This window comes from Vigna angularis, chromosome 5, assembly GCF_016808095.1.
Source record: "Vigna angularis cultivar LongXiaoDou No.4 chromosome 5, ASM1680809v1, whole genome shotgun sequence".
NCBI lineage: Eukaryota > Viridiplantae > Streptophyta > Magnoliopsida > Fabales > Fabaceae > Vigna > Vigna angularis.
This window is the reverse complement of record NC_068974.1, coordinates 15,977,530-16,000,885: the sequence shown is the minus strand read 5'-3', so window position 1 is coordinate 16,000,885 and position 23,356 is coordinate 15,977,530. Positions and strand designations below refer to the sequence as shown.

The window sequence follows — 23,356 nt, the reverse complement described above, 5'->3', positions numbered from 1 at the left end:
TATAATGTCACACGTTTAACGTCTAACAACTAATAGCCAACGTTAAAAATGATCGGTGGAATTTTTGTAAATAAATGCAATTATTAAACATCGTTTAGAATTGTAATTCGACGTAAAAGGATATAAAACGTCGAATGTCCTAGCGTTAGACGTCAAAAGGTTTGTGAATTCAATAAAAATTTGAGCGGGAGATTGAAAATTCATTCACTTTATCTCAACGCGCGGGACCCTCTTCTCTCTTCTCAAATTTTTCTCAAACGAAGTTTGACAACTATTCACATGTAATCTTTCTTTCATTTGATACAAATGCATTTTATTTATGATTTTCGTTTGTTTTGACCGATTACTTTCGTGCTTTTGTGCTTCATAGGGGCATTCTTATTTCTTTGTCGCTAGTGACGATACTTTATTCCGACAAAAAACCAACCTTTTGAAGGTTAGTGTTCGTTTTCGTTTTCGTTTTGAAGAACTTATTTGTTGAAATTGTTTTTGCTATTTTTGTTGAACTTGTTTGTTGTTGTTTGGTTGAACTTGTTTGTTGATGTAATTTGATTGAACTTATTTGTTGTTGGTTATTTTTGTTTGTTGTTGACACTACGTTCATAGTTCTTGCTTTATAAAACACCAAAAACTGAAATTTGTTGTTTTTCTGCTTTTCAGGTCTCGTAGAGTTGCGAAAAAGGATCACAATTAATTAAAAAAAAAACAAAAAAACCTTGATTAACGTCGTATATTAACAAAATTCGACGTTAAGTTAACGTCGCAAATTTACAAAATTCGACGTTAATTTGACGTCGAATTTAAAAAAAAATGACGTAAATTTAACATCCCTTGATATGATGTCGTTCACGAATTAGTCGTTAAAAGCCCAAAATATTCAACGTTGTACGTGATGGTTGTACTAGTGGATGATGATGAGGAGGAAGATGATGATGCCTTTGAAGATGCTGAAGAAGAAGAAGAGGAGGAAGATTCAGATGACAACATGGGATGATGAGGAGTTAAGATAACATTTACTGATGGATGCTATCACCACTAGAGCAGGATTTTTTCTATCTTTTCTTTTGTATTGGTTAACTTATTTGCTTCTGTTTTTAGAATAGGTTGTGATGTACTCAGTGTGAAACTTTATCTACTAGGATGGTTTGCTTTGATTTATGCATGATGAGTAAATCTTGATGATGCTTGGATATTGATCGATGTTGAGATTGTGCACTATATGCTGATATACAGTTGGTTGTTCACAAGCTATGTGAACAAATGCATGATGTTGTGATTGTGATTATGACGCTAAGCAGGATGTGTATCTGGAATGTATGGAATGTTGAATGAGCTTATGTGTGAGGTTTTGAACTCCAGAGTTTTTGTGATTGAGTGCTATTACATTGAAAGCATGAATGACTTTGCCCAGGTTTTTATGATTGAATCACTTGCCATGGGAATGAAAGCACCAATGTAACAGTACTGATACCGACAGTACTGAAGTTGACAGAATAGCAATGATAAATAAACCTGTACTCGGCAGAAAAAATTAGGGTAACACAGTAATGCTCTGAATAGAAGTATTATTTAAACTTCTCGAAGGAGTAAAAGAGACGGTTTAGGGATAAGATTCCCTTTACAGTCAGAGCAAAATACATGTCCTCAAAAGAAACAACCAGAGAATGCATAGAAAGAAATGCAAAAGAGCCAGCAACATTCCACCCACTATCCCAAAATGAAATCATGCCATTTTATATTCTCCCTCCTCTAACGTGTTCCTCTACGCATTTCCCTTCCTTCCTCTCTACTTGACAAGATGTCGTTCGGTGCAAAGGTCCTCTATCGTTCGGTGCAACGGTCCTCTGCCGTTCGGTGCAGAATTCCCCTTCCTTCCTCTCTACTTGACATTATACCGTTTGGTGTAAAGGTCTTCTGTCGTTCGGTGCAGAATTCCTCTTCCTTCCTCTCTACTTGACATGATATCGTTTGGTGCCAAGGTCATTTGTCGTTCGGTGTTTGATACTAAGTCATTCGATGCAACATCAGACACGCGACCATTGTGTGCAACCGAACGGTCATGCCCTGCTGCATGTGTTACACATGCATATACTTAATGGGTAAGAAACTTTTGTCTCGTCCTCGTCCCATTAGATTAAAAGTATAGTTGTACTTGCTCTCTTACTATTTTAAATATTAATTAAATAATTTTTGTTTAAAAAAAATAAAAATAACAACAATGAGAATATAATATTATTAATGACTCAATGTAAAAATCGTGCACATCCTAAGAATTTACTTAATTGAAGAGTTGGAGTTGAAATATTTTCCTGTGAAAAGAATAGATAATAAACAAAAATATTAATCAAATGTGTGTCTAAAAGACTATTTGATTTATAGAAATTGGTGTTTGTATTTTCTAAAATGCATACATCATTTGAATGAAATTGTGTAAATAAAACAAAATGTGTAATGAAGATTGTAATAAGGGAAAAAAATATCTAGGGAATATGAGTGCACTTTGCCAATATTGAAGAAGTCGAGTAACAATTGAGAGAAAGAATGAAAAGTCATATGACAAAAGAAAAACATAAGGGCTTTCCAAATTAAATGCAACTTAGTGTAAACAAAAGAGAGAACATTGGAGAGAAGTTTGATATGTTACCAAATAAATTATTAATTTTTAATATTTAAAACAAAAACGGGCATGGAACAGGGACAAAGCCTAAAATGGGAATAGTAACAGGACAAATATATGCATACTCGTCTTATCCCCAATTTAATAAAAAAAAAAGTATTATCTATACCTGTATCTAGTTAATGTAGAATTTTTCATTAAAATTGAAACAGATTATGTCCATCAAGACAAGTTTACTTGTCCTAAGCTTGGTTACTTTTCCAATCTTTGTACGCATTCTTGCCAAATTGAATATCCATGTTAATAACAATCTTTTTTTTACTTGTAGAATCTATAGCCTTTAGAACTTGCATCATAGTCTACAAAAATTCCCATTTCAACTTGGTCATCAATTTGGATCTTTTAGCTGCCGCAACATGAAGATAACATATTAGAGGATCTACGCGTCAGGGGCGAGGCAGGCTAAAACACCAAGTCTTTTGAACAAAAAGTAAATGCTTGAATGACCATGAACAAGTTATCTTGAATGTGTGACTGCTCATTGATGAAATTGACTTGACGTGCATGTCGTGGTTGAATTTGATTCTACTTAAATTTGCGTTAGAATATATCAATAACTTCAAGGAGCAATGTTATTCTTGTTCCTAAATTTACCTTGAGTATGAATGTATTAAACTCTAACACACCTCTTTAATTTACCTAATTAGAACAGATTATTTACATTAATTTGTTTCCTTGCATTCTATAATTAGGACAAACTAAAATTTATATATATATTTATCTTTCTTTTTATTACATAATTTGAAATACTATTCAAATACTTTTCTCCTTTTATATAGATGAAACTAAACTCTAACAAGTTTTTCAAAAAATGTTTGGTATATCTTTTTTTTTTTACATAAAAGAGAAGCCCAGAAGAGGTCGACCGAACACGATCTAATTACAAGACCTATTTCAGCATGCTACTTCTGCTAATTTTTACATAGAAATACATGTCTGACCATAGGCATTAATTTTTCAGAAGTTCCTGAATCATATGTCTTGCTTCAGCCCGAGTGCGTGGGTAAGAGACTTCTTCGGCCCACATATTCCGCATGTTATGCACATTCAGCATTTCTGTGAGGTATTCCTCTCCCAACTGTCTTGTTTCCTCTGCATCCATCCCACCAGCAACAACATTCTGCTCATGTCAGGTTAAAAGCCTTAATTAGTAAACTCCGTAAGAGCCAAAGAAACTGAAATGATATGAGGCCGGATGCAAAATATATCTACTTATAAACAAGGGGAGCAAGCTGTGAGCAACAAATCACAGAATGTCACAATTATTACGTCACCAAACTTAATATTACTCATTAACAAATGAAGGTTTTCTTCTACTTTTGCCTCTGAAGAATGTAGTTTTTTTGATAAAATCGACACAATATACCAGTCTTAATATTACTCTACTCTCCAAGATCTTCATGATAAACTAATCATGTCTGACTACTTCCAATCAATATATGATAACTCACCCATATTCCTCCGATGCATGCATTGCATAAAATGAACTTGAGGATGTTTTCGTCGGAACTGCAAAGAGCATTCCCAGAAGCAACTGTAAAAATATTATCTTGGCAAGGAGAATCAACAGATAATCCATGGCTTTTCACTGTAATTTTTTTGTGCTTTTTCAAAATTCTCCCTAGATGATGGGATGTGGTTAGTTCTTCACGTAGTCTCAACAAAGTTGCTGCCCTTTCAGCACTAGCCCAGCAACAACATGATGATGATCCATCTTCTGCAAGAATAAAATACCATAAAAAAAATGGTCACGGGAAAGTTTGTTTCCTACAAAATTTGCTACAGCCCAACATATAAATACAACTTATATAAGAATATTGCCAAGTGAATACTAATAGATATGGGCATAACGCAATAATCAAACAAGGAGTCCATGTCAGAAATGATAGAGGAACACAAACTAAATAGAAGTTAGGAAACAGAAACTCACCCAAGCCATAAAAAGTAGACAAATTATGTGGAATTATTATATAAAATATTTAAAAGATGTTTATAATGTATAAAACACCAAGTAAAACAACTGTCAGTTAAACCATATTCGACCAACAATACATGCACATGCAAGAAAAAGAAAGTGATTATAGATGACTTTTCTTGAGTAGCATTTACACATAACTTAACCAACAAAAAACAAGCAAGTGGAATGTCCAAAAGAGTCCCTTGAGCATTAACTTTTGTTTCTGCAATAAAATTTGTGGTCTTTCTCTCTATAACTAAAACAAGGACTGCAACCACCTGTTCGCAAATGACAGCATAAAAAACAATGTTCTATGAGAATGAGAGCACAAATATTTGATGGATAAATGTAAAATCAATTTACCCTGCATCGATGCACTATTTTCTTGTGGGTCAAGCCCTGAGGCAATTCAGAGATCAAACAAGAGATATACTCTCGAGATGCATCATCGGCATCTTTAGTAGAGCTTAAAACAGAGGGCCTGTCACCGCATTGTTTATCACATACTTTTATGGATTTTATTACAATAAATGACACAGGCAGCAACATAAATTTATTTTGTGCCCTACAGAGCAGAAGACAAGGAATCAATCATGCTGAAAATTAAAGTCATTTCACATAATAAATGGGAGGATATTCCTTCATATAAATGCATATGGTAAAATGGAAGAGTAAAATTATGTATACAGAACAGATTGGCATAAAGAACACATGCAACACACTCGTCAATGGATTTTATTTTACAGAGCAGTTCACCACTGTCAATATTACTATTATTTCTTTAACAGTGCAGTGAAACAAAAACTGGTTTCCAATTATTTCTTGTCGCGGATAATCAAATGCATACCTTGCATAGAGAATTCGATGAAATACTGCAGTTACACCAGGTCCAAATCCAATAGGGAAAGTATGTTTATTTACAGAACCACAAATATTCACCTAATAAGAAATAAACTAACAAGATTATGTTGCAAAATAAGCACAGAAAATATGAAGATAAATATAGAATAAGATTCCAGTTACAATATGGTGATGCACTAAAACGTGAATGCAGAAATTGCTTCTAGTCCCAACGAGACCTTTCAACTGAAGAGAATCAACGTTTGCACCACTTGAGCATGAACTGAAGAAACCAGAGCCAGTTTTATGAATTTCAATCACATTTCCCTCAAGAGACATCAAATTGCCCTCAGGGAACAGGCTGTTTGATCTGAGTTCCAAAACAAGATTTAGGTCTATCCTCTGAAGTCCCAGTACCTAAAGAAAGGTTAGCACTATCTTCTGATATTACAGACTGCAAGCTTCGACTATCTTCCAATTCCATAACATTATCCTCAAAGACATCTGCAAGACTGATGGGGAGATATAGGCAAACATCTGAACTGACACTGGAAGGTTCACTATTGGACCTCGGCAGAAGTTTTTGATGATTAGATGAAACTCCATCAGCCGAAGGAGATAAAGAATCTTTTGCAGATGTATATTCTGATAGATGATCAGAAAGGTTCTCATCATAAATAAATGAAAGGCTCCAAATACGTTTTCTGGAATCAATAAGTAATTTAACACTGTCACTCCTACCAAAGTCAACATCTTTTGTACTTCCAGAGATATCCCTTCTCTTATTATCTATGATGTAATAATCACCAATCTGCAACAACTGAAATGTAGTAGATAGTAAATTAATACTTGGGTTTGCACTACTATATAAAATCAATTAATACCTACTATCCTTGGTAGGCAGGCCAAGGACAATAAGATATACCTGGTACTTTAAAAATCTATCTGATGAGAACTCTAGCAAAATTTTCCTTGAAGAAGGTTTTGAATTTAAGCTTGCATCTTTCATAGGTAACGCAGAACGCAAGATAGCTGGGCAAACCTCATTCTCACTTTGGAGGCATTTAAAAGTAACCAGACAAGATAAATCATGAGAAGATCTCATGTTGACACATTTTCTGTTCTCTTCTGGTTTCCTGGAAGAATTAGAACAAGCACTCAGCTCATATATGGAAGTGTGAAATTCCTCCTTTGATGAACTTACTGATTCCTTAACAAGTTTCTGCCTCTTATTGGAAAATTTATATTCATTATTACCACTCAGACAAGATTTTGAAAGTTCCTTTGTCTTGTCCCAAGAAGCGTTGCATGGACGAGCAATTCCACTCTTCCAATCAAACAATAAAATAAATGGAAAAAGCATGGCTTCAACAAAAGTACTTGACTTGATACATCCTGCTTTATTAGAGTACTGCAATAATTGAAATGGGGGCCTTAGCAGAGTAGAATTGTTGAAAAAGAGTATGGATATTTTACATCCATGGAACACTTTAGGATGCATAATGCTCCACATGTAAGATTAATAACAAAAAAGCTCCTCCTTTATCACATCAAAATACTTCAGCAAGTCTTTTACATTGATCTGCAAGCAACTAAACAGCATTGTACTCATACAACATTGATTTTCAGAGTACATTATTGCATTAAGGTATTCTGTATATTGTCCTTAAATATAAAAATTCACTCTTAAGCACGCGTAATAGCTTAACCTCTTAATCCTTGATAATTGACATGACACCAAAACTGATAGGATCTAATATGAGAGGTTATAATAGGTAATAGATGCAGGGGAGAGAAAACAGTTTAGGAATTAATTGCGTTGGGTAGTTAGAAGTGGGTTGCCGCTATAAGAAGGCAAGGGGGGTCTAGTAGAGAGGACAACTTTGAGTATTCTTTTGTATAGACAGGTCTTGGACCTTGTGAGGGGGATTAGGCCTCCGTTAGAGCTAAGAGGGGGATTAGGCCTCCATTAGCGCTATCTGTGTACTTTCTTTCAGTATCAATACATAAACCATTCTTTTTTACAGTGTTAATTCTCGATTGTGAGTGTGTGAGTGATTGTTTTAGTTAGGTTTCAAACTAAGGAACCTAACAATTGGTCCGACCCGCCGGATACGCTTGGGAGGGACCTGCCGTATCCAATTAAAGGCAGAGCAAGACGGTGGGCAAGCTACCGCTTTGGAGAATAGAATCGAAGGGAGGATAAGCGTGAGGGAAGGAAAAGACAATACCTAGGAGAGGAGGACTAGCGAAAGGAGCATGGCAAAATGGAAAAGAAATATGCAAGAAATACGGCAAGAAATGGCCGTGATGCATCAAGACTTACAAGAAATCATGCAAATGTTGGGTGGACGAAACAGGAACTAGGATGGACACGCAAATGGGAGCCAAGCGTCCATCAACCAGCGTCGGAGGGCGAGGCGGGAAGACGAAGGAGGAAAGGATGGTGAACATACCGAGGGGCAAAACAACTAGCAAAAACGGGTGGAGCTACCCGTCTTCGAGGGGATCGAATCCGTTAAACTGGATCAATAGCGCAAAGAAATTTTTCGAGTTACAAGGGGCATCGGAGGACGAGAAGGTACGATTAGCGTACATTAGCATGGAGGGAAGTGTGGGGTATTGGTTCTGATTTTGGAGGGAGAAGGCCAAGAACCATTCTTGAGCAGGATTGAAGGATGCGTTGGTGGTAAGGTTTGGAACCATTGTTGAGCGGTTGATGGCATCGAGACAGACGGGGACGATGGACGAGTATGTACAAGACTTCAAGATATTGGCGGGTCGAACGAAGAGGGTGCGGGACGAGCAGCTGTTAGGATATTTTCTTGCTGGATTGCAAGAGGACATCCGGAATCAAGTCTGACAGCATGACTCGCAGGAATGGATGGTGGCGATGCGGATCGCAAGGGATGTTGAGGAGTTCCAGGGAGTCACTGAACAGTTCAACGCCATTGAAGACCAGTCGTCTTGGGGACGAAGGAGCGGAGAGGTGACACTGTCCGAGGCCAATCGCTATGACCCAGGCCGATCGAGAGTTGTCGAGCGATCTGAGGCCAATCGCTATAACCCAGGCCGATCGGGAGTCGCCGAACGATTCGAGGCCAATCACCCAGGAAGATCGGAAGTCGCCAAGCGGTCAGAGATCAATCACCCAGGCAAATCGGGAGTCGCCGAGCGATCCGATGCCAATCACCCAGGTAGATCATGAGCCGCCGAGAGTGTGGGGTCAGTACTGAACACCTGAAATCTGCCGGATCTAAACAGGAGAGGATGGCCGGATCCGAACAGGAGAGGACTGCCAGATTCGCACGGAAGAGGACTGTTGGACCCGAACGGGAGAGAACCGCCGAATCCGAACGTGAGAGGACGGCCAGAACCGAACGGTCTTACAGTTACAGTCAAAGGCCGAACGGTCTTACAATCAAAACGGTCTCCCAGTCATTGGCCATACAGTCTTAGAATTAGAATGAAGGCTGGGGAGGGAAAGGTGGATGGAAGAATCAATGCCCGGGAAAGAAGGATGGATTCTGTGAAGAGGTGGACCAGCGAACAAGAAAAGGGCCTTGTCGTTCTTGATACACCTGCAGAGGGAAGAGAGTTGTTTGAAGCATTGAAAGACATCGAAGACCATATCCTCAAGGCTTATGATTCTGGAAAAGAGGTGACCAAAATGCTGGAAGCTAATAAAATCCAAGAAGAATGGAAGTTATTGGAGGAGGAATTGCCACCACCCAAACCTCGAGACCTGAATTGGAGGGCAGTTGCCAGAGGGTTCCCTTCATATGATTACACGATAATGAAGAGGAGCTAGGAGATCAAATTTCACGATTCCAACCTTGAGGACAAGGTTGTTTAGAAGCGGGGTGTAATGATAGGATCTAATATGAGAGGTTATAATAGGTAATAGATGTAGGGGAGAGAAAACAGTTTAGGAATTTATTGCGTTAGGTAGTTAGAAGTGGGTTGCCGCTATAAGAAGGCAAGGGGGGTCTGGTAGAGAGGACAACTTTGAGTATTGTTTTGTATAGACAGGTCTTGGACCTTGTGAAGGGGATTAGGCCTCCATTAGCGCTATCTGTGTACTTTCTTTCTGTTAGGATATTTATCCTATTTTATCATCATTATAGTGTGTCAAGGGTTACCCTATTTATCATGATTATATTATGTCTAGGATTACCCTATTTATCATGATTATATTGTGTCTAGGGTTACCCTATTTATCATGTATTTGTGTATCAATTTATTCTTATAAATAGAAGATTGTGAGAGGGATCAATCAAGCCCTCTAGAATTATTTTACAGTTTCAATCTTAAGTTGGTATCAGAGCGGGTCGATCCCGCTCTGGTTTCTGTCTCGTAATATATATTTGTCCGGCGCCACAGTTCTTTGTCGCCCGCCGCTGCCCGCCGCCGGCCACCGTCAACCGTCGGCCATCGTCGGCCGTCGCCGGCCACCGTCCGGCCACCGTCTCCGGCCACCGTCACCGCCGGCCACCGCCCGCCATTGCCGGCCACCGTCGTCCATCACTGTCAAAGTTTCCTTCGTCTAAACCCTTAGGGTTTTCTTGTTCTTCGTTAGTACTATTCGTCTTCTTCAGAAATGGCGTCTGGCAGTACTCTTTCCTTCTCTGGAAGTCCATCAATTACCTCCGAGAAGCTAAATGGAAAAAATTATCTATCATGGTCTGCTGCCGTTGAAATGTGGTTCCTTGGCCAAGGGCATTATGACCACCTTGAGCGAGATGGAAGCCATGTGCCTACTGAAAAAGCTGATCAGTGGAAACAAGCAGATTTCCAGTTGTGTGCCCTGTTATGGCAATCAGTGGAACCCAAACTTTTTGTATCTTTGAGGGCTTTCAAAACTTGTCACTCCTTTTGGAAGAAAGCCCAAAGCATTTATGCCAACGATATTCAACGTCTCTATGACACTACGAATAAACTTGCATCTCTTAAAATGGCAGACCATGATATGGTGTCCTTCATGACTGAAGCCCAATCTGCTGTCGAAGAACTTAGGATGTTTTTGGAAGTAGATCCATTAGAGGATATAAAAAAGAAACTAGACAAATTCTACATGGTGTTGATCCTTCGTGCCCTACATCCCGATTTTGATCATCTCAGAGATCAACTTCTAACTAGTCATGAGGTCCCCTCTATGGAAACATTGACCACTCGCCTTCTGCGTGTCCCGGTATCTCAAACTCAAGAAGCGCATGAACTAGTGGAACCATCTGTCATGGTTGCCACACGAGGAAGAGGAGGATGTGGCACTAGAGGAGGAGGACGAGGAGGTCGGGGACGTACTCAATGCACATATTGTAAAAGGATGGGTCATACTCAAGAGAATTGCTACTCCTTACATGGTTTCCCTTCCAAAACCGCCAATATTTCGAAGACTGAAACTTCCACTTTGAAAACTGAAACCTCTACTTCTATGTTTTCTGAGGATGAATATCAAGAGTATTTAAGGTTAAAGTCTAACAGCTTGGCACAACCATCTCAATCTCCCAATACATCAACAGCCTGCGTTTCTCAATCTATGGAATGTCAAAATTCATGGGTAATTGACTCAGGTGCTTCTGATCACATTTCTGGTAATACCTCTTTGTTCTCATCTATTTCCTTTCGAGAAAAACCTCATTTCATAACCCTTGCAAATGGATCTAAAACTTCTTCCAAAGGAGTCGGTCATGTTTCTTTGTCTCCCTCCCTCAATCTCAACTCAGTCCTTTTTGTCCCTAATTGTCCTTTTAATTTAATTTCCTTAAGCCAGTTGACTAAAATGTTAAATTGTTCAATAACCTTTGATCATAAATCTTTTGTTATACAGGAGCGTGGTTCGGGGAGACAGATTGGAGAAGGATATGAAGCTGGCGGATTATACCATTTTGGATCTCGTCCAAGGGTGTCTTGTGTTGCTGCTCTTAATCCTAAAGTGCTACATGATCGACTTGGCCATCCTCATTTGTCCAAATTAAAAAAGATGTGTCCTGAACTTAGTGGTCTCCAAACCTTAGAATGTGAGTCATGTCAATTAGGAAAACATGTTAGATCTTCCTTTCCTAAAAGGTCTCAATCAATATGTAATTCTAGTTTTTCCATCATCCATTCTGATATATGGGGACCTAGTCGTATCTCCTCCTTTGGTTATAGATATTTTGTTACCTTTATTGATGAATATTCAAGATGTACTTGGGTTTATCTTATGAAAAATCGTTCTGAATTGTTAGCTATCTTTACATCCTTTTTGAATGAAATCAAGAATCAATTTGGTCAAGTAATCAAAATATTAAGAAGTGATAATGCCAAAGAGTATTTTTCATCCTCCTTTTCTGCCATCTTGAGTTCCCATGGTATCTTACATCAGTCTACTTGTCCTCATACACCACAGCAAAATGGTATAGCAGAACGAAAAAATAGACACTTGGTTGAAACTGCTCGTACCCTTTTGCTTGGTGCCCATATTCCTGTCCATCACTGGGGGGATGCCATCTTAACTGCATGTTATCTTATTAATAGGATGCCCTCCTCCTCTCTTGATAATAAAGTCCCTTTCTCCATTTTGTTTCCTAATGATCCTCTCTTTCATACATCTCCCCGAGTGTTTGGCTGTGTATGTTTTGTTCATGACATGTCTCCAGGTCTAGACAAACTCTCCGCTCGCGCTCTCAAATGTGTCTTCTTAGGCTATTCTCGACTTCAAAAAGGATATCGGTGTTACTCTCCTGAAACTAAGAAGTATTACATGTCTGCCAATGTCACATTCTTTGAACAGACTCCTTACTTCTCTCCATCTGTTCAGGATGTTTCTATCCTCCAGCAGGTCCTTCCTATTCCAATGGTTGAGTCAAATAGCTCCACTGTCTCTGTCATTCCCAGTCATGATCACAATCCTTCTACACCTGTTTCTCCACATACTGAGATCATCCCACACAGGGCCCCAATGGATAGTCCACCTCCCCAAGACAATGGTGAATCTCCTACTTCAGATTCTTCTCCCTCGTCACCTCCTCCCACGCCTCCTGGTGCAAATGATTCAGCATGGCCTATTGCCCTCAGAAAAGGTACTCGTTCCACTCGGAACCCTCATCCCATTTATAATTTTCTAAGCTATCATCGATTGTCGCCCTCCTATTTTTCTCTTTTATCCTCAGTGTCCTCTGTTGTTATACCCAAGAATGTGAAAGAAGCACTTGATCATCCTGGATGGCGACAAGCTATGATTGCAGAAATGCAGGCTCTTGACCACAGTAATACTTGGGAGCTGGTGCCCCTTCCCCCAGGAAAAAAGGCGGTTGGTTGTCGATGGGTGTATGCAGTTAAAGTTGGCCCTGATGGTGAAATTGATCGGCTCAAAGCTCGGCTTGTTGCAAAAGGTTACACTCAGGTTTATGGTCTTGATTATTGTGACACTTTCTCTCCTGTAGCCAAGATGACTACTATTCGTCTCTTCTTTGCCATGGCAGCCATTCGTCACTAGCCACTTCATCAATTGGATATCAAGAATGCCTTCCTACATGGTGATCTTGAGGAAGAAGTTTATATGGAGCAACCTCCAGGGTTTGTTGCTCAGGGGGAGTCTGGTATGGTATGCAAATTGCATCGATCTCTATATGGCCTCAAGCAATCCCCACGTGCTTGGTTTGGAAAGTTTAGCTCCATTGTTCAAAAATTTGGGCTAAAACGCAGTGAAGCAGACCATTCAGTTTTTTATTGTCATTCTTCTCTCGGGAAATGTGTTTACTTAATAGTATATGTTGATGATATTGTCATTATAGGAAATGATGCTGTTGGAATATCTCAACTAAAAGAGTACTTGTGTAGACATTTTCAAACCAAGGATCTTGGAAGTCTCAAATATTTCTTAGGCATTGAAGTAGCGCAATCAAAAGATGGAGTTGTAATCTCCCAAAGGAAGTATGCTCTTGATATATTACAAGAAACAGGCATGATTGATTGTAGACCGGTAGACAGTCCCATGGACCCAAACCAGAAATTAAGGACAGAAGAAGGTGAATTATTCTCCGATCCAGAGAGGTATAGGAGGCTGGTTGGCAAACTGATTTATCTCACTATTACAAGGCCAGATCTATCCTTTGCAGTTGGAGTGGTTAGTCAGTTCATGCAGGCTCCATGTATTGACCATTGGAATGCTCTCATTCGCATTCTAAGGTATGTAAATAAGGCTCCCGGGCAAGGATTGTTATATGAAGATAAAGGAAGCATTCATGTCTCTGGGTATTGTGATGCAGATTGGGCAGGTTCACCTATTGATAGACGGTCTACAACAGGATATTGTGTTTTTCTGGGAGGAAACATTATTTCATGGAAAAGTAAGAAACAGAATGTAGTAGCTCGATCAACCGCGGAAGCCGAGTATAGGGCAATGGCATCACTAACATGTGAACTTATATGGGTGAAACAATTCCTTCAAGAGGTTAAATTTTGTGACATCCATACTATGAAGATGCATTGCGACAATCAAGCTGCTCTCCACATTGCATCAAATCCAGTGTTTCACGAGAGGACTAAACATATAGAAATTGATTGTCATTTTGTTCGTGAAAAGTTGTTGACCAAAGAAATATGTACTGAGTTTATTGGGTCAAACGATCAACTCGCAGATGTATTGACCAAGTCATTAAGGGGTCCTCGGATTGAGTTTATTTGTTCCAAGCTTGGTACATACAATTTGTATGCTCCAGCTTGAGGGGGAGTGTTAGGATATTTATCCTATTTTATCATCATTATAGTGTGTCAAGGGTTACCCTATTTATCATGATTATATTATGTCTAGGATTACCCTATTTATCATGATTATATTGTGTCTAGGGTTACCCTATTTATCATGTATTTGTGTATCAATTTATTCTTATAAATAGAAGATTGTGAGAGGGATCAATCAAGCCCTCTAGAATTATTTTACAGTTTCAATCTTAAGTCTTTCAATATCAATACATAAACCATTCTTTTTTACAGTGTTAATTCTCGATTGTGAGTGTGAGTGATTGTTTTAGTTAGGTTTCAAACTTAGGAACCTAACAAAAACAGAGGTCAGGACTTCAAATCTGGCAGTTTCTATTTCCTATGTGCTAGTTAAATTATAAACTAAGCATAGGGTTTGAGCCAGCATGTCTTTATGACCATGTTTGATGCTTCAAGTCAAAACTAATTTTTTTTTCACTCGCGGGATCAAGCTAGAGACAAAAAGACATCTCCAGCTCCCACCTAGTAACTAGGGTTAGGAATTTGTAGTCTTTGACGAATTTAGGATTCTAACTCCCTATGAAAAATCAGAATTAAGAAAAACTCACGTCTATGCTGTTTAGTACTAATGGGTAAATTTGACATTTACTGGATCAAGGAAACTATAATATAGGAAATTTCTTCATTCCACTCAGAATTCATAAATCTTAAGTTTTCTACATATTGTGTCCTTAATAAGATTTTAAAGAATCTCAACTGACCATAGGGCATTTAATTACGTAATATGGATTTTGAAATTATCATAACCAAGAAAGATTAGTTATATACAAAAAAACTTAAAACATAATAGGCCACCAGTCTGTTAATAATATTAAACTTGCAGAGAAACTAAAATTCCAGAAATAAAATCTGAAAGGGAACACATTAGTCTAAGCTGGTACTTCACAATCTTCTCATCTTTAACTCTACACTTCCTTTTTTTACCAAGTAACTGTTCTAATGAAGATTTGATAGCAGTTCATATTGAAATTAATGACTATAATTTCTGACTAAATCTAACAAAAACAAACCTTTTCTTGAAGAGGAAATTTGTGAGATACTCTAAGCATATGGTAGGATCCAGGCTCTAGTGTCTCACTTTCATTCTTACTATTTATGCATGAGTAAAGGGGAATGTTTCTGCATTTAACATTCTTCCAATGACAGCAAACAAAAAATGGAGTGCTTAATTCTCTTTTTGCTTTGGAGCAATTAAAGATTGTTCTACATGATAATGACTCACTCCCAAGCCTTTCAATCTGATCCACAGGTTCGTCTATTTTGTCCATAAAAACCTCATATTCCGTCACCTGTAAATCCAAAATGACTGTTTAGTTTAAACACATAATTCTGAGGACAGCCTAATTACCTGTGATCAAGTTAGGAACTTTTAAACACTATTTTCAAACTGTCAAGAAAAATAATTAATAAAGTCATCTCAACCTCACAAAATCAACTTGTAAAAGAAATTAGATACTTGGCTACAAGTATCGACTAAACTATGAAATCAGTTGAACCCATAAATTTACAAGGGTTAGAAATGTTAAGTCTGCAAAAGGCAGTGTTTAATTTTAGTCCTTCAAAAATATATAGTCTCATTTTAGTCCCTCTTTAAGAAACTATGGACTACATATGGGACAACAAACCTCATATATTTCGTTGGGGTTCCAAGTTAAGGGAAGGTCTGGTATAACAATATCAACACCACCAGTTGCATCAACCAGATGCAGTCTTCTAGTCGATGGATCAACCTGAATAGGCAAAGTAAAAAGCCAAAAGCATGATAACCAAATTATTAGTAATCAACATTCTCCAAGAATCATTTAAATTTTTGCCGTGTCTCCTTTAAAAGATCAAAGAAAATCATGTCACGTTAAAAAGAATAAAAAGAAGAACAACCATTGACAATTGTGGTTTATTCACAAGCATGGAAATGAAAGATAAATTGAACCACTAACCTTAAGGTACCCAAGCAAAACAACACCTACATCTTCACTTTGAATGATCCTCCTAAGTGATCTACCATTATATCTTGCTTCACGTGATAAAATACTGAACTGGTTGCCAATAGGCAATAATTTACAGTGATTTTCCGACTTCATAATTCTTAGCAAGGTGTGTATACAGTGACAAATGAAGATAGAGATCGGTATTACCTGTAATAAAACAGATGAAGTAATTATCCTTCAGTGGTTAATAACAAATTCTTTCTATGAAATCATAACAATAAAATTCTTTTTTCGGATGAAGTAAAGCCTATATGCTATATATAGACCATGTTAGATCCAAACATTACAAAGTATCATAAGAAAATTAAATATAAACACAAATAACATACCAATTTCAGAAAACAGTATTACCAAATTAAGGCAGAAAGTTGGTATCAACGAAATATTCCCAGCTGTCAATTTGTTGACGAACCTGAGTTTGAAATATTGACCAAGGGAAAAGTGAACTAGCATACATCTGAACTAGCCCTTCTTTCTGTTAAAACCTTGCATAATTAAATTCATTAGAAATGGAATAGATCAAAGAGCTTCAGCCAAAGTAAGAACACCTTAAAATCAAAGGAAGAAGATTACATGTTTTGATCCCAAAATCTCCTTGTCAGATAATATACCATCAAACTTTTTCCGGAAGCTTGAGACAAGAAGTAATACCCTGCCACGAAAAAGGAATGACATATATTCCAGCAATCTTTAAAACTCTTAAGTTCCAAATCAATTGCAGTAAAAGTAAATCAAATTATTTAATGCCAGAGTCTTGCAGAAAATGGTAACGACTGAATGAACTTCCCTAGCATACCGGCAGAAGGAAAAACTACATTACACCTGCAATACTAAACTGAATCATGACTTTTCTGCAAAGAATATGATTATGCAAATAGACTTATCAAATAGGTCAGAAACATTTAAGGAACAACTTGTGGATAATTGTTAAAGAAATCAATTGCTTTTCTTGGCTGCTTTCTTGAGAGAGCTTTTGAAAAATATGCAGCTAATATTGTATCATGCAAAACGTACAACAATTCAGAACATGACCATGCATATTTCAGTATTTCAGTCACATGCAGTTGCTTGCATTAGCCCAAGCTCAACTTCTTCAGACTGTCGTACTTTAAGCATTTATGCAATGTCAATTTGAACAGAACACAAGCAAGCACACTTATAGTAGCAATACATACACAGTTTGGCACGGGGAGAAGGATTGCACAATAATGCTGGTCTTGATGCAGGCCCCAAGAATAATTATTTTTGTCCACGAAAAGTGCGGATTCACAATATGCACATTTCTTACAGATAACTGCAAACGGTTATGATTTTTGGTGTCAAAACTTAAAACTCAAAATGGGTCACAGATTATATAGGTCACGAGTTCAATTTGTAAGCACCCCAATGTAAAACATTTTTACACGGACAGTTAAGATTAATTCACCCCGTTGCCACATCATACTAATGAATGAGATGTGATAAATGAGCACATCCTATTGGATGTCTGGGAAAAAAATGTGTTCTTCAACATGGTGCTACATTTACAACCCAATAGATACCTCAGGAGGTGAAATTTATCCTGACAGTGAGAAAAAGATCTGTGTTCTTCAATATGGTGCTACATTCACAATCCAAAAGATATCTCAGGTCAAGAAAACAGAAAATTTGCTTCACTTACAATGGAGCCAACTCTCAGACCATGCATCGAGGTATGCAGTTGATCAGTTAAAAGAAGCCACACATCATGGTCCAACTCCAGAACCATCCCTTGCATGTACGCACCTTTAACTACACCAATATAAGAACCACATTCACCCTTTCCCTTGATCTCACTCTTCAGGCTTGGCATGCATTTCTCCGAACAAGACCCAACATGCAGAGCCGACTCATCTTTAGTCACATACATCTCTCGAGACTCCTCCTTCGTCAGGTAAACTAGCTTCTTCTTCAAACCAGACACCACAATGCGTTTGTCAATTAGCTTGGTGATTGCAGGGTGCCAAGAGGAAGCACTGCCACAAAAATACACAATCTCCATTTTGGTAAAAGAGTGTCCCTTCCTACTCTCATTCAATTTGCCAATCAAAACCTCCTTGGAACAACAAAACCTACACTCACAACACATCAATTGCACTGAAAACCCTGGCAGGTTCACCTTAGAGCCTGAATTCAAGCCAGAGGTACTAGCCGCCATGGTGCACTGCACGACAAAGAGGGGACCAACGGACTCCACCACACCGTGGAGGCTTCTCATTCTGGCACCGGATTGTCGGACACAATTCGGCGCCAGCGGAAGCGAATCCCCAGCGTTGGACCCTTGGTTGGTGCCGGAGAAGCGCCAATTGATAATCTCTAATAGGCCGTGGGCGACATCGCAGCCGTGGCGCTTGAAGGGAATGAAATTCCAGGCGGTGACGCGTATTTCCCTGTTCAGAGCGGCGGGGCGGAAACGGAGGAGGTCGCAGCAGAGGGTAGCGGAGGCGTCGGAGAAGCGGAGGCAGGAGCAGGGAGCGGAGAGGGCGGGGAGGGTTAGGGTTCCGACGAGGACGGTTGAGCGGGGAAGAGCTGTAAGGACACAGCAGGTGGTGGAGCGATGCGGCGGGGGCGTGGAAGAGAAGACGGAATGGGCAGTGGCAGTGAGAGGGCGAGGAGACTGAAGGAGTTCCGCTAGAGTCGTCACCGTAGCGTTTGCGTCGTCCATTGTGGGGAAAGATAGATAGATGGAAGAATGAAACCGGTGGCGCGCCTAGTGTTGGTGGCTTTCAACACCGGCGGGAACCATGTTTTCGAATTGGTGGAAACTTAGAAGTCTTATATGTAAGAAGCGTTTTTGGGAGGGAAATGTTGTAGAGTGATGATATAAGAACTGTTTCTTTTTTTTCTTTTTCAAAACAACCACGTCACACATGACTTTCGTAGAATATTTTATTATTTTTTATGTTAAAATAAAGATTAGTGTTTCGGATGTGTAGGGCTGTGCGGTTGTAAACCTTCTAGTTCTCCTGCGATCTGATCTTAGCGGCGGGTCTTCTTCTCAAACTTTGACTTTCCTCTTGATCCGGAGGGGTGGAAACCTGCAAAAGATTCTTCGATGCCAAAGTCAGTTTCAGAGCGATGGCTTTTCTCAAGGGATAGCAATAAATGTGCATTCAATGTAACCTGTCTACCACTCACCGTGAACCTGTATTTATAGTTTTCGCTATGGGCTTGGGATTAGTGAAAAGTTAATCACGGCCCAAACAGCCCAATAGCTTCTAATTCCTACTTACCTCTAAACCAGGTCAATTTACTTGAGCCACAATGATTAGTGATTTGGCCGGTCAATGTGATATGGGCGCCCGCCCTAGTGATACGGGCGTTCGTCTTTCCTATGGCCAACTCGGGCACTTCGTTGGGCGGACGATCCTATACGCGGTCGCCCGGCACTTCGTTGGGCGGACGATCCTATATGCGGTCGCCCGGCACTTCGTTGGGCGGACGATCCTATATGCGGTCGCCCGGCACTTCATGATACCAGACGTTCGTCTCTCAGCATCATCCTGTAGAACACTTTTGTGAGCATGGAGAGTGCGGCGCTGTCTCGTGGTGATGGAATTCCTTGTGAGTTCTTCAAAGTTTCTCTTAAAGACAGAGGTTCTACCCAGGTGGTCGGCGTAGGCACTGAGACGGTCGGACGACCTCATTAGTGGGCGTCCATACGTGCGACGCCCGGCACTTGCTGGTGTAGGAGAGTTTATACGGAGTCTAGGTTCAATCCGTACCTACTTGGGCGGCCAAGACTTGGGCGGTCGAGCATTTGTCTGGCGGGTGTGACATGGGCGTCCTTTGGGCGGCGCCCGTCACCTCATGGGCGTCCTTTGTACGGCGCCCGGCTCTCCCTGGTACAATTAGTGATAGACCCTTTCTTATTTTGTCAAACACTTAGCATCTGTACTAATATCAAAAGTAACATTATATTTTATGTCCTTAATTTTTACATTGTGCAATGATCTAATAAGATAGTTGGTCTACATATAAGTACATATTTAGGTATTATTGTGTTCCAATAGAGTTACATCCTTCGAGTAGTAATACCATGACACGCCTACGTGTCAGTTACATTCATATGACACGGTACACGTCAGCGTTTTGGAAAAAAGAATGCACAGTGGATGAGGGTAAAATTGGAAAAAATAGAATTTGGGAAACGTTCTTCTTTCGCGTTCCTCATTAGAAAATCCATTTAGGTTTTCTTTGACTAAAGTCATTCTTCTCCATCAGTAGTGCCTCTATTCTGGTTTCTGCTTCTTCGGTGCTTCAATCAGTGCTTCCATCGTTGGTGCCGCTCCCAATCTCGTCTCTCGTTTGTGAGTTTGAGGTAGGGGTTTTGTTTTTGATCTCTCCTAAGTGAGGGTTTTTCTATTTTGATTTCGCTTTTCCTTTTTGAAGTACATTGTGATGTAAACTCATTTCTGCAAGATTATTTTCAGTGGTTGTGGAGTTGAGGGTTGTGGTCTCTGGTTTACGTTTCGACTTGTGTCGCTTCAGTGGTGTATGACTTTGAGGTAGGTTTTTTTCAAATTTTTTGTGTGGTAGTTTTACCCTTTTGAGCACTACCAGTGATGATGTTGTTTTTTTTGTTTATAGTTGTTGGTTGGATGAAAAAGGTTGTATAAACTGCTTGTTATTTTTGCTGTTACTGTAGTAGAAAATCTTGTTGTATTGGGCTGTTTTGATTGTTGTTACTGCACCAGAAACTTTACTGTTTTAACATTAAATTGGTGCAGAAAATTGTTTGTTGTTTTGATTAGAATGCTACAAAAAATTGTTTGCTGTTTTGATGCTGTTATTGCAGAAAAATTATTTGCTGTTTGGGTTAAAATTGTTGCAGGAATTCTCTGCTGTTACTACAAAAAATTGTTTTTTTTGTTTATAGTTGCTGTTTGGATGAAAAAGGTTGTATAAACTGCTTGTTATTTTTGCTGTTACTGCAGTAGAAAATCTTGTTGTATTGGGCTGTTTTGATTGTTGTTACTGCACCAGAAACTTTACTGTTTTAACATTAAATTGGTGCAGAAAATTGTTTGTTGTTTTGATTAGAATGCTACAAAAAATTCTTTGCTGTTTTGATGCTGTTACTGTAGAAAAATTATTTGCTGTTTGGGTTAAAATTGTTGCAGGAATTCTCTGCTGTTTGAATTAAAATGTTGTAGACATATTTTATTGTATTAATTTGATAAATCTTCTTTAATATATAATTGTATGGTGTGGGTGCAGAGCATGTATATATATGTATGAACCTGTTTTGATTTTCGGTTTGAGTGAATCAATATTTTATTGGATTATGGAAGGTTGTTTTGCAGTTATAGTTAATTGGGTATGCATTTAAGAATTGAATTAAAATGTATTTGAAATGTTGGTGGTTGGGTATGTTGGATGGATGACCGACAAATTTTAATGTTACATGTTTTAGCTTGATAAAACTATGATCATTGTCCTGTAAAACTTAAAATGCATATTCCATATCTGTCCACAACCACTGAAGTTCTATTAAATAGGTGAGTGATTACAAGTTTTATTTGCAAAAGAATATATTTTTGTGTTGCCCAGGAGGTTTTTGAAGTTATTTAATGTTTGGATTTATATTTGTCATCTTACTTGAATTTGACTTCTTCTTCCGATTGAATTATTTAACTTTATACCCTTTTTAATTTCATGAGATAGCATAATGGTTTGTAATGTTAACTGTGAAGTAATTGTTTCCAGAATGGTCATTTAAAATAAAAATTCAAAATTAACGGTGCAGTAAGTGGTTATTTGGTCATTTGTATGTAGTTAGTTCTTATACTGGTTATGAGCATCTAAAAAAATGATTAAGTTCATTATCAAGCATGATATTAATTAGCCCAATAAGTAGTAATTATTCTTCTATTGAATTGTTTTAGGAGAAGTACAGACAGTGACCATATAAATACATATTTGGATAATATTGAATTTCATGAATAACTTTTGCAGGTGCAGTAAGTGGTTATTTGGTCATTCGTATGTGGTTAGTTCTTATACTGGTTATGAGCATCTAAAAAAATGATTAAGTTGATTATCAAGCATGATATTAATTAGCCCAATAAGTAGTAATTATTCTTCTATTGAATTGTTTTAGGAGAAGTACGAACAATGACCATATAAATACATATTTGGATAATATTGAATTTCATGAATAACTTTTACAGTTTCAGTAAGTGGTTATTTGTTCATTCATATGTGGTTATTTATTATTCTGGTTATGAACATCTATAAATTTTATTAAGTTAAGCATGTTATTAATTAGGCAAGTAAGTAGTAATTATTCTTCTATTGAATTATTGTAGGAGAAGCATGGACATGGAGCATATAAATACATGTTTTGATGATATCAAATTTCATGAAGAACATGACAATGTAGAAGAAGAATTAAAGAGTAGTAATACATTGACACGCCTATGTGTCATTAAAGAGTAGTAATACATTGACACGCCTACGTGTCATACAACAGAGTAGTGTAGCTGGATCCTCTTGAAATTCTAAATTTGTAATCTGTTTTAAATTTAATTTTCTTTTATTTTCTTGTGAGTTATTGTTATAATTCTATCATGAGTTCTTTTGTCAAAAAGGGTTATTTCACTGAGGCTTGGGCTGTTGTGGCTGAAATGGGAGAAAAATTTTATCATACTGATATAGCTACATACAATATGATACTTCAAGGTTTAGGAAAGATGGGACGATCTGATCTAGTGTTTTTCTTGATCCTTCTTGAAATTCTAGCAGTCTATGAAATTGGAATCTGTAATTTAGTTTTTGCATTATCTGAATTGTGTTGTGATCATAGCTGGTGTACTTCACGATCAATTTTGTTGTATTGTCTTGGCTTTTTAGCTGGCAAATGGCTACTCAATGTTATACAAGATCATGCATTAATAGAGAAATTACAAAGAGTTTCAGAAATTTACTCTCAACCCCAGTGAAATGGAGTTTTAGCTACACATATACAACATAGAAGAGAGAAATGATGGATTGGATGGTGGAAATTGGAATTTTTCCACCATGGAAGCCCCTTGGAGCAGCTGCAGCAGCGTCTCCCCTGCTCTCCCCCCGTCAGATCTGGTTCTGCAAATGGCCTCTGGATTCTGA

The 23,356-nt window shown here is 38.3% G+C and overlaps 1 protein-coding gene and 1 long non-coding RNA gene across 8 annotated transcripts; one reads left to right on the top strand and one right to left on the bottom strand.

The window, feature by feature from the left end:
* Positions 1 to 3,424: 3,424 nt before the first annotated feature.
* Positions 3,425 to 19,185, bottom strand: LOC108320279 (CST complex subunit CTC1). 7 transcript variants are annotated; one of them, XM_052877768.1, is made up of 12 exons: positions 17,889 to 19,185; positions 17,404 to 17,522; positions 16,802 to 16,880; positions 16,641 to 16,703; positions 16,178 to 16,375; positions 15,866 to 15,970; positions 15,251 to 15,529; positions 5,482 to 5,573; positions 4,998 to 5,199; positions 4,850 to 4,912; positions 4,129 to 4,394; positions 3,425 to 3,797 (listed from the first exon to the last, which is right to left on the bottom strand). In XM_052877768.1, exons 1-11 carry the CDS (start codon positions 18,909 to 18,911, stop codon positions 4,335 to 4,337), a joined length of 2,283 nt encoding a protein of 760 aa, XP_052733728.1. In that variant the 5' UTR covers positions 18,912 to 19,185; the 3' UTR covers positions 3,425 to 3,797; positions 4,129 to 4,334. The 7 variants fall into 7 exon arrangements, with proteins under 7 accessions (XP_052733728.1, XP_052733724.1, XP_052733726.1 ...); XM_052877766.1 differs by lacking the exons at positions 3,425 to 3,797; positions 4,850 to 4,912; positions 4,998 to 5,199 and adding exons at positions 5,714 to 6,294; positions 6,400 to 6,885 and having other exon boundaries at positions 4,377 to 4,394; XM_052877767.1 differs by lacking the exons at positions 3,425 to 3,797; positions 4,129 to 4,394; positions 4,850 to 4,912 and adding exons at positions 5,714 to 6,294; positions 6,400 to 6,885 and having other exon boundaries at positions 5,186 to 5,199.
* A 1,211-nt stretch (positions 19,186 to 20,396) lies between these two features.
* On the top strand, positions 20,397 to 23,084 carry LOC128196588 (uncharacterized). The gene is made up of 3 exons (XR_008249036.1): positions 20,397 to 20,567; positions 20,680 to 20,754; positions 22,558 to 23,084. It is a non-coding gene; the product is annotated as an uncharacterized LOC128196588 (long non-coding RNA).
* Positions 23,085 to 23,356: the final 272 nt, after the last annotated feature.